The sequence below is a fragment of the Panicum virgatum genome, chromosome 9N (assembly GCF_016808335.1).
Source record: "Panicum virgatum strain AP13 chromosome 9N, P.virgatum_v5, whole genome shotgun sequence".
NCBI classification, from domain to species: domain Eukaryota; kingdom Viridiplantae; phylum Streptophyta; class Magnoliopsida; order Poales; family Poaceae; genus Panicum; species Panicum virgatum.
In genome coordinates, this window is record NC_053153.1 from 29,354,382 (window position 1) to 29,366,261 (window position 11,880).

At 47.2% G+C, this 11,880-nt stretch overlaps 1 protein-coding gene across 1 annotated transcript; it reads left to right on the forward strand.

Moving 5' to 3' along the window:
* The first annotated feature begins 965 nt into the window (after positions 1-965).
* LOC120691636 lies at positions 966-2,455 on the forward strand. Its single transcript, XM_039974778.1, has 2 exons — positions 966-1,481; positions 1,569-2,455. The coding sequence occupies exons 1-2, from the start codon at positions 1,161-1,163 to the stop codon at positions 2,145-2,147; spliced, it is 900 nt and encodes a 299-aa protein (XP_039830712.1). The 5' UTR covers positions 966-1,160; the 3' UTR covers positions 2,148-2,455.
* Positions 2,456-11,880: the final 9,425 nt, after the last annotated feature.

Below are 11,880 nucleotides of genomic sequence, written 5' to 3' on the forward strand. Positions count from 1 at the left end.
TGCAAATTTCCTCCTCGCTTCAATTGGTGTTGTTTGTCTTGACCTCACACTGCACGGGAATGTCAGTACGAACCAGAGTCCAAATATCTTTGCAAATTAGTTGTCTCGCTACAAACAAAGCATTATTTGTCTAATTTTTCATAACAATACAATGCACAATATCAAACCAGTATATATTTAACACAATACGAAATTGGTTGTCTCGCTTCAATTGGTGTTGTTTGTCTTGACCTCACACTGCACAGGGATGTCAGTACGAACTAGAGTCCAAGCCCTTGTTTAGATGCATAAAGTTTTGGGTGTAAAGTACTGTAGCACTTTTATTTGTATTTGATAATTATTATCCGATCATGAGTTAACTAGACTTAAAAAATTCGTCTCGCAAATTATAGACAAACTATGTAATTAGTTATTTTATTTAGCTATATTTAATACTTCATGCATACGTTCAAAGATTCGGTGTGATGGGAAATCTTGTAAAGTTTTGGAATTTTGAAGGCAACTAAACAAGACCCAAGTATCTTTTCAAACTGGTTGTCCCGGTACAAGCAAATCATTATTTTTCTCATTTTTCATGATATAATGCACAATATCAAATCAGTATATATTTAACAGAATTTAAAAATGTTTTTTCAAAAAAATATTAAAAATGTTCAAGTCATCTTTAATGCTATGCATAGAGAGGTCAGACATTATATTTCTATTCATCTAAAAAGAATTGCAATTCTATGCCAAGATAAAACTCAGCTTGCCCCCCTCAAAAAAAAAATCAGCATGGAGGATCCACAAAAGTTTTTTTTTAGGGCGAGGATCCACAAAAGTTGTGAAGTGCTGAAGGGCAGGGCCCGTCAGTCAGTCAGTCAGTGCCACCTCCAACCGCACGCGGATAAGAACAGCCACGTCGCACGCCACGCCATCATACTGTCCACGTCGGCATCCTCCGCCTGCTTTAAAACCGGCCCCCCGACTCCTTGTTCTCTTCCCCCCCGAAAATTCGCACTCAGAAAATCGATCCGAAAAAGACCAAAAAAACCCTAACCGCTCCGATCGAATCATTCATCCAAGGGTCGCAGCCCGCAGCCATGACTCAGGCGACCGCCGCCGCCCAGGATCGCTTACCCTCCTGATCCGGCCAGCACCGTTCATTTCTTCGCTTCGATATGAGGGCCGCTCCTACCGATCCGTCCACGGCGCCGGCGAGGTCGATGCTGAAGCGCCTCTTCGATCGCCAGCTCCTGCGGATCTCGCCAGCGGAGCGGCTACCGTCGGCGGTCGCGGGAGATAAGGATGAGGCGGAGCCGAGCTCCGTGTGCCTGGACGGCATGGTGCGCAGCTTCTTGGAGGACAGCGTCGGGGCGGGCACCGAGAAGCCAGGACACGGCGGCCGGTACTGCAACTGCTTCCACGGAGGGGATAATTCCGACGACGAGGAGGACGAGGAAGCGGCGGCGGCGGCCTTCGACGTCGCGGAGACGATCAAGGTAGTAACTTGATTCCCTTTTGGTGGGCGGTGACCGCGGCCGAGAGCGCACAAGTGATTCTTAACCGTCTCGCGCCGCCGTGCCCAGGGCCTCGTCCACTGCGCGACGCTCCGGGAGCGCAACCTCCTCGCCGACGTCTGCGCGCACCTGGAGCGCCACCGCGCGGCGGGCGCGCGCCGGCGCGACCTGCTCCGCCTGGTGGCCGCCTCGCTCCGCGCCGCGGGGCACGACGCCGCCGTCTGCGTCTCCCGCTGGGACAAGTCCGCCTCCCACCCCGCCGGCGAGCACGCGTACATCGACGTGCTCCTCCCGGCCGCCTCCGACCGCGGCGCGCGGGACCGCGTCCTGGTCGACGTGGACTTCCGGTCCGCGTTCGAGGTCGCCAGGCCCACCAAGGCTTACCGCTCGCTGCTGCAGCGGCTGCCGGCGGTGTTCGTGGGCAAGGACGACCGGCTACGCCTCCTCGTGGCCGCCGCCGCCGACGCCGCGCGCGCCAGCCTGAAGAAGCGCGGCCTGCACCTCCCGCCCTGGCGCAAGCCCGAGTACATGCGCGCCAAGTGGCTGTCCCCCTATGACCGCGAGCGCGAGGCGCCGGCGGCCGAAGAGGCCGCCGCCACCGCCGCCGCTGCGAGCGAGGTCGGCGTTGAGGGAACCGCCGCCGCGTGACGAGAGGCCGTTCTTGGAGTTTTTGTCTTCGAAGAGGGTCTAGCTGCAAAAGCTATCTTTTTTTTGTTTCAATTTTAACTCTTTTTTGGGGGCGGTATTTTGGGCTACGAAGTGAGAGAGGTATGTATTACTGTACTAGTAGTGTTGCACGAGAAGAGGAAATCGCTATGTAGTGTAGTGTTAGTTTTAGGAAGAGAGAAGTAAAGGAAAATATCGGATAACATCGATCCACTTTTGGTAATGACGCTTACCACTTTGTCTAAGTAATGAAACTTGCTATGATATATTCGCAGTGAAAGCTTGCACAATATTTAGCTATTGACCTAAAATGTCACTCAACAGAAAAGAATTTGAGGCACCATATATACTGTTGCTTGTTTGAATTTTAAATTTGGATCACGCAAACCGAGTTTACTTTTAGAAAGTATATTCATTAAAAGATTGCTGTTTTTATCTGTAAAACACTAGTCCATTTTTCTGAACGTGTGAAAATGAACGTTTAAGGTTATCCAGGGTACTATTTTTAAAAAAGGTTATCCAAAGTTGTTGAAGAATCAAAATTCCTCCCTTTCAATGGAAATCTTCTGATCCAACTGTTGTGCACGCAGAGCTACAAGTAAACAAATTGTGCTTATGAGATTTTATTGCAATTAAAAAAGGCCCGTTGGGCGTTTGATGAAAATGATAAATTCCTCTGCATTCCAGATAAGGTTGTTCAACTGTCACCTGCATATGCAGTATGCTTCCAAGAAAAAATAGTACTATCCTCCAACGTCCGCTGACGATTAAAAAAAAGATGAAGGAAAATCCAAGGTGGTTGTACTGTGGAAGGCACCCAGCCCAGGTGCCGGCTGTTGCAGGGGAAGGGAGACAGCAACAAGTGGGAAGTAATTTTTTCCAAACCGATTCTGGAGGTTGCCGATATATTTTGTTTAAAAAAGAATCAAATTCTGTGGATGGGGCTCCCCAGTTTTCAGAAGTTCTTATTCCTGTTCGATTTGGGCGCCTAATCCGGTCCAGATCTGGATCAAAAAGATGGCCTGCACTTGCACTTGCACAGGTAGGCTATAGAATGATGGATTTTTTTTTTTGAAAACACTCGGAGCACTAGAGAGTCATGTAAGATTTATGGGCGCCCACACTGATCGGACTCAGCGCAAAAGAAACTGTCTGAAAAGTCTCAGAACGCGTAATACGGACTCAGCGCAAAAGAAACTGTCTGAAAAGTCTCGGAACGCGTAATACCAAAACACGCACACCATCACACACACGCACACACCTCAGTACCCACGTGCGGACGGAGGTCGAACCCCCGCCGGCGAGCTCCCAGCCCTGTCTTCTGCAAGTTGGTCTGCCTCTGGGCTCTGGCTGGCTGGCCTACAATAGATTCTCTGCCGCCTCTGCAGGTTGTGTGCAAGACGCCAACGATGCAGGCTCTGGTTTCTTGTAAACGAGGCAGATTAATGACCGTTTGATCTCATTTGGTCTACTCATTCTAGGACCGTGCATGAAACCAATAATTTTTCTATAATTTGCTTTATCTTTTGTGGTAGATATGTCAAAATTAGTAATTTTTGTGAAATAAATTTTGAACTCTATAGTTGCAATTATTTGAAAATGGAGGGGTACTTGCAATAACTGTTCTTGGCAAGTTCCAACGCGCTGCAGGTTATCCCTTGGTTCTCATTGAATACTTTTCTCTTTGACATTCCAGATTTTCAGACGAAATTTCACAAGAAATAGCAGGCGGAGGACAAAAAAAAAAATTGTACCTCCGATCCCTCTTTAACCCGACGCCGAGGGACGGTAGAACGCAGGCAAGGCATACAGTACGAAACGAGCAACGAAATGATACTAAAAGGCCTTTGCGTTCGCAGTCGCAGGGCGGGCCTGAGGTTGAGGTGGTCCAGTGTCCCGCCGGTCGGCCATGGCGACGCGCCGCGCCCGGTCCACCGGCGACGGCGAGGCCGTTTGGATCTCGCATGCACGTACGCGTCGTCAGGCCACGGCCACGCGCGGCCGGGCCCGGGGTGTCGCGCCGCCGGCGACCGCCCGCGTGCTGCGACGGACGGACTACGGAGCGGGGGGCGTTACTGTGTGCCTGCACCCGCTGCGACTCCTACTAGCTTGCTGCGCCTCCTGCCCCCGGTTTTAAGACATGTCTTCCGCCGCAGGCGACGCAGGCAGGTACAGCGCCATGAAGAGGATCGGACGACCGTTTTCGTCACGGATTCTGGCGCGCAGGAAACAAAAGGGTCGTTTCGATGATTCAGGAAAGAGGGGCGAGTTTGGATGGAGGGCTAGGGCACTAGCCCAGGAATAATTTTGAGGGCTAATTTTTAGTTTTTAATGGGTAGGTTAATGTTTAGCTTAAGAAAAATTGTTTAGATGTATGAGATAATTTAGATTAATATGCATTCACCTTAATAAATGCACCCTCTCTCTCCCATTCCCACCAATTTCTCTCCCTCCACTGCTCCTTCTAGCTCAGGTTGTGCTCAGGCCAGCTGTGCATGCTGTGTTCATGCAGAGACCGAGTCTGTTGCGTCTAGTTAGCGGCGCGCGCGGCATGTTCTCGTCGTGGGATGGCACGACAAAGCCGGAGCATGGCGTGCGTGAGTTGTGGTGTTAGTGGCCACGATCGAGTCTGTAATCTTGTGCTATATATTGTTGAATAGAGTCCAGAAAACGCTGCGCATTAGCGGCACCAACTCTGCGTGTTCTTGCCGTGTTCCAGGCGTTCGCGTGTGTTGTTCTGGTTCACCAACAATTTGTTCCAGACGTTCACGTGAGTTGTTCAGTGGGTCGCCAAGGGTGTTCTGGTGATCGCCGGCGGCATCTGGGCTGTCGGGATCCCCAACAATTGGCATAAGAGCGGTTACGGTTCAGGGAGACGAGCTGCCATGGCATCGCACTCACGCACACCGTCGGTCGGTGGGCGCCGAACCTCGCCATCGCCGTCGCCGCTGCCCCGGCGGCCACGACATCATGAGCGCCTCGTTGTCGAGCGGCAGGTCGTCAAGGAGATCGGCAACGCGGGGTGGCCGATGCTCACAAAGACGAACTATGCATATGTACCGGGCGGTGGGCGCTGTTAGTACCGGCTGCTCCAGCCGGTACTGGCTGGCCGGTACTAAATGAACGTTCATTTAGTACCGGTCCCAGCGCCCGGTACTAAATGTGATATTTCTTAGAAAAAATACATCCGATAAATGCGTGTGTGCCAGGGTTCGAACTCGTGACCTGTGGCCTCGCGCGTAGTCTCTTCTACCATCCCACCTACACAGCACATGTAAGTGCATTGAAGATGTCATCCTTTTGAAGTAACCGAAACAGACCATTTAGTACCGGGCCATAACCATTTAGTACCGGGCTGTTGGCGCTCCTTAAGTACCCCTTTTATCCCTTGTTTATCCTTGATAATGGCATGAATTTAATATCAAAATCACTAACCGTCCTAACCCCGGCCTAATTATTGGTCATTTTCACACTTGCACATATATTTTGGAGGAACTTCATTTTTGCAGGTTTTTGGCCTATTTTGGAGCATGAAATGACGAGGCCCGTGATCGAGCGCTAACACGGAGAAAGACGAAGGCCAAAGCCCAAAGGGAGGACCAAAGCCCATGTTGATTCGAAGCCCATTCATGCACATCCATCCTCCAAGAGAGCCCAAAGGACCAAACCCACAAAGATGAGATCAAGATACTTCGGGATTAAGCAAAGCAAATGAAGATTTAAGGAAGGATTCCCTATCCTATCCTTTCCCCAAAGATATCTCCAAGATAACGACGTCCAAAGGGGGTGCAATCTTGAAGGACATAAACTCTAGAAGATGCGAGGAGTCTACACGCGAAAGATGAGACCGAGGCGAGCCCGAAAGAGGGTAGGCCGGCCGGCCTAGGCTCATGGGGCCGGCCGGCCTAGCCCGTTTCCGAGGCGGTTCGGCCTCCCCTTCGACCGGTGGCTTCCTCGGCTTATAAATAGCTCGCACCTTATTCAACTCGCGGCATCCATCCACCCAGAACTCGACGAAAACATAGGGCCAAGACCAGAGGGAGACGATGGCTGCCGCGAGTCTTCGAAGTTGTCTAGGAGATGGCTTAGGCCGCCCCTAGCTGCCATGGCCTCCCTGCGTGGTTGTGCCATGGTGGAGTTCATGAGCTAGTTGGAGTCGTCAATGGTATGTACTCGGTGGTGACGATCCAAACGAATCTATGATGTGAGTAATGATAATCATGTCTTCCGAATCTTTTAGCGACCATGTTCTCTCTTTCGATTTCGTTTTTTTCTTTGGGTTTGCTTCATCCTAGATCTATTATCGAGATAGATCGCTTAGCATGATCTTGTAGTCATGGTGGCTAGAGGTTCATGGCGGAACTACCAAAGGGGGTTCGACTTGCTTCAGGGTGCTTTTGTCCAAAGGGGGGCATCGTGATAGGGCGTTGCTTTAGTAGATGGGGTATCGAAGGATCGGATTGGAGATTTTGGGTTTAAAGATGCCATTGATTGAGATGCATGATTTATTTGCTCGTTAGCTTGAACTACAACTAGATGACAATAGGCCTAGTCATGTCTTTGGTTTTGCTATGGTTACGCCTATATTCATGGATGAGATCAACCTTTACACAACACTCATATCTATTAAAGGTTATTCTATATGTGCAATTTATGCTTCATGTTAGGATAGATCCGTTAGATTAGATGGAAAACCTTGGGTAGTTCTTTGTCGATCCACGGATTGATAAACCTTAGGGGAATACTCTAAGGGAAAAGCTACACGATCCCATGCACGTGGTCGCTGGTGGATCTTCCACCAGGGCATCGGCCGATCGGCTTGAAGTGGGTGTTCAAGATAAAGCGTGATGAGCTGGGTAATATGGTTAAGTACAAAGCCCGGTTCATTGCAAAAGGCTATGTCCAGCTGTAGGGTCGAGATGGCGGACTAGAGGGGGGGGGGTGAATAGTCCTTTCTAAAACTAATTGCCCCGGCTAACCGAAACTTATGCGGAATTGAAACTATTCGCTTAGCCAAGACTTCACCCCTCTAACTATGACTCTAAGGCACCTCCAAAAAGGTCCAACACAAAGCAAATGGAGTGCCAAGCTAGTAAGAGCTCTCCTAACAATTCTAATGCCAAGTCATACAAGCCTAAGCATTAGTACTTCACAAACCGGGGGAGCTCCTACACAATTCTAATGAGCAAAAGCACAAAGCCAAACCTAAGCTCACTAGATGCTCAAGGACAAGGATACACAATCCAAATCCAAGAGCTCAACTTGCTTAGCTACACAAGCTAACTAGTTACACTAGGATCTCTACTTCTAGCTACACAAGCAAGAAGATGATTAGCAAGCTACACAAGCTAACTAATCACTAGAGAGCAACTACACAAGCACAAGATATAGATGAATGTAAACACAAGACTTGTGATTTGGAGAATGCAAACCACCGAGAAGAGTAGACAAGATTGACACGGTGATATTTATCCCGAGGTTCACTTGGTTGCCACCAACCTAATCCCCGTTGAGACAAGCTCTAAGGTTGCCGCCGATCCTCTTGCTAGTGGTGACTCTCAAGTCACACTCTCCCACATGGAGTGCTCACACCGAGCTCTAGCACATGATCCGGCCGAACCACTTGTTGCTCTTCACGTCTCGTTCAACTAGAGTTGCTCTTCGCGGCTCCCGCGGGGTGAGCACAATACCCCTCACAATCTCTTCTCCGGAGCACCGCACAATCTTCTTGCGGGCTTCAACGGAGTATCTTGCCACCAAGCCGTCTAGGAGGTGGCAACCTCCTAGAGTAACAAGCACACCGGCTTGCAACACGATCACCTAGTTTCACTCGATGCAATCTCTCAAAGCAATCGCACTAGAATCGCTCTCTCACTCGATCGGATGATTACTATCAAGTTAGAGTGAGTAGAGGGCTCTCAAGCACTCTCACACATGGACACCAAGTCCCCAAGGTGCTCAGCAACCCCAAATGGCCGGCCACACCCTCTATTTATAGAGGGAGGCCCCAAACTAGCCGTTACACTCAAATCCCGTGAAAACAGAGTTTTCGCGGACTGTCCGCCTCACAGAGACCGGACCGTCCGCCATTCAAAACTAACGGCTAGAACTGCAATGATTATGTGTCAGAGTCGACCGTTAGAGCCCCGGGCGGACTGTCCGTGCCCCTGGGGCGGACTGTCAGCGGTTCAAAACTTCGAACCAACCGATTTGCAAACGTCTCTGACTAAATCTGGAAGTGACCGGCGGACTGTCCGCTCCCCAGGGGCGGACCGTCCGCAGTTCAAAAAGTGAGCACACACAGAAACCGCAGTGTTTCTGTCCCAGAATTTTCAGTAGGAGGCGGACCGTCCGCCCCCAAGGACTGGAAGGTCCGCAGTTCATTTTGGACACCCAAGACAGAACTACCAAGTTTCTGCGCCCGTTTTAGCTTTTAAAGGTGGACCGTCCGCCCACATGAACCGGACGGTCCGCAGTTCATTTTGGACCACCAACAGAGCCAAAAAACGGTTCTGTTCGAGCTCATCCGAGATAACGGCGGACCGTCCGCCCCCCTTGAGCGGACCGTCCGCAGGTATATTTCCAGCAGAAATGTACCTCGGTAAAACAGCCATAACTCTCAGCTCCGAAGTCCAAATTAGGTGATCTTGAACTCTATAGAAAGGTAATTCAGAGGGCTACACAACCCAACTGAATACTTGATCCAAAACATAATGGATCAAAGCAGTATTCCACTCCAAGAGACCACCTAATTTCCGGAGAAAACCGAAAAACCTTTCTTGCTTCCCAAAGTTGATCAACATCAACTCCAACTCTTTCTCCTTTGCAAATGTGCCAACACAACCACGTGAACAACACCATATGCATGTGTGTTAGCATTTCACAATCATTTTCAAAGCATTTTCACTTGATCTCACCACGCCACTCGGTCCTATCAACATCGCAATGTTAGATCGCTCAAGTGGCACTAGATGACTGATATGCAAACAAGTTTGCCCCTCTTGATAGTACGGCCATCTATCCTAAATCCGGTCAGCACTTCTCTACACAACCTTTGACCGGTGAAATGAAATGCCCTACAAGTCATACCTTTGCCTTGCGCATTCCATTTCATCTTCCCAAATGTTGATGCCACACAAGCACCAAACTCCATCAAGTCTTTTGATCATCTTCATGAGTCAACACTTGGCTTGATCTTCCTTGAATGATATGATCCACTCCATATCATCACATGACCTCTTTGGTCCATCGATCTTGACCTTGCTCGCTCTTCACCGTTGCCTCGGTCCATTGGCGCCAAATCTTGCCCAAGCTTCACCGCCTCGCGGTCCCTCGCTTCAAAGCCTTGACTTGCCCTTCTCCATTGCAACTGGTCCATCAAGCCAAGCCTTGTCTTGATCTTCTCCACTTTGGTCACATAACTCCATGTCATGTCTCATATGCAATGAGCTCCTCGATCACACTATATGAGCATATCATCAACTCTTAGCCATTTCTCCTCCATGGCACATGTTGCTCATACTATCAACTTTGTGTGGACTAATCTTCTGTGTATCTCAACATAAACACTTATTAGTCCACCAAAGTTGTCACTCAATTACCAAAACCAAACAAGGGCCTTTCAATCTCCCCCCTTTTTGGTAATTGATGACAACTCTACAAAGATATGGAAATTAAGCAAATTCCAAGCTAGCACTTCACACACGTGTAAATAGCTAACTTGGTTTGGATTTTATGTTTCTTATCCACCATTAAGACCACTTGTAAAAGATTGGATAAGCACCATAAAAATCCGACTTGGTAGTGATAACTCCCCCTACATGTGTGCTCAAGAGATTTGGTTTTAAACTCACACACATGCATAAATATGAAATTTGTGGGATTGTTATCACTACTCAGTGATGCTAAGGTATATAGGATAAACCTTTGAAGCGTGATACCAATTTGAGTTGCATCCTTGAAGTTCATTCCTTAGCATCAATGAGTAACTAGACATTCATCAAAAACTCAAGATACCTCATGAGATCAACAATATTAGCAAGGCTCTTAATTCACTTGTAAAAAAAATGTCTAGCTACAATCTATGCATGCTAGTTATCAAATCATCAATCAAGTTATATGACTAGCATACATCACACACAAGCAATGCATATATAAATTTTAAAACTTATGCAAATGCAAGCAAGCACATGAATATGCACATATCAAATTCAAACAACTAAGTTCATGAGCTTGCTCCCCCTACTTGTGTGCTCCTCTCGTCCAAGAGTATTGATCCTCCTCAATATTGCTCCTCTTGATCCATGTCCATGATCGCACTCTCATCTCATCTCCCCCTTTGTCATCCAAGGATAATTCATATCTTTGTTCATTCCTCTCCCCCTTTGTCATCAATGACCATAAAAAGGTCCATGTGAAGATCAATGGCTACCACTTGAAGTTGTACCTCTTGTACTTGTAGGGTTACCACTTGAATACCCCTTGTAGGCAATCATATGAAGCGCTTGTGATTTGATACAAGGAGTTGGACTTGGGTAGATGGTTGAGTCTTGAATCTTCATTTTTGATGGACACTTTCAATTTGATTGAAATTGACACCACTTGTAACAACAACATGTGGAAGCATGAAGACCACATTGAAATGCCACATGTAGGATACTAGTAGGATCCTTGACCTTAATACCTTGTAGTGGGGCTCCTCCCCCTATGTCAAACTGTTTGTCAATCTACTTGAATCTTGAGCTATTCTTGATGAGTGTAGCTTTCTTGATTTGAATTGATCACTTAAAGTTGAGGATCACTTGTGGAACCACCATTGTTGCACTAGATCTACTTGAATGAATACCACTTGTATGACCATGTATATCACTTGTAGAGATATAGTGATATACCTTTTGTTGAATATAGTATCACTTGTAAAATCATGAAGGACCACTTTGTTGAATTTGACATTGATAATCAATTCTTGAACTAGATTGTTTCCATGAGCTTCTTTCTCTTTGACTTGATCTAGACTACTTGCCCAAATAATTCAACTCGGTTTGAACCAATGACAAACTTCTTCACACCTCATTCTAAGGGTTATCTTGACAATGTTGAGTTAAACACTTGAAAGCTCATTTTCTAGATCAACTACTTGGGTTTACTAGCTCATGAACATGTCATATGTTACCACTAGATCATATCAAGCATAGAAGCAATAGCGGCATCATAAAACATTTAAAATTATTTTATTTTTCATGAATGATCACTATATATGACTATATGCACTAATTTTGTCCTTAGCATAGTATGAATGCATATGTCAATCAATTTCACCTTGCTATGTTGGAGTAGAGGATAGTCATTAGATTCCAATTTAGCTCTCCAACTAGCATCATGAAGTCCAATTATAATAGCTTGGTGAAGACAATGAATATCAATATGAAAACCATTCTTCACCCATATGAAATGAATATCACTTATCATCAAATGCACTATCTTGTTGTGGTTGGCTTGCTTCATCTCTTTGATCCTTGCTTGCATGACAGAATACCATTTGAATATCACTTGAATTTTCATGAATATATCTACTTTGGGTGTTACTTGCTTTTCTTGATCAACCCATTTGATATCTTCAACTAAGAATCTCTAATGACTCTAGATCACCACTTCCATATTGGCCATCCAAGCACCTTGCTTGTCAATCCCATTTATTTGGCGGCTCGGTCCCTCT

Excerpts from the sequence above, each read along its gene's own strand:
- LOC120691636 (XM_039974778.1), top strand. The coding sequence starts at position 1,161 with ATGAGGGCCGCTCCTACCGATCCGTCCACGGCGCCGGCGAGGTCGATG. Across the intron at positions 1,482-1,568 it reads ACGTCGCGGAGACGATCAAG|GGCCTCGTCCACTGCGCGAC; the intron begins GTAGTAACTTGA and ends CGCCGTGCCCAG.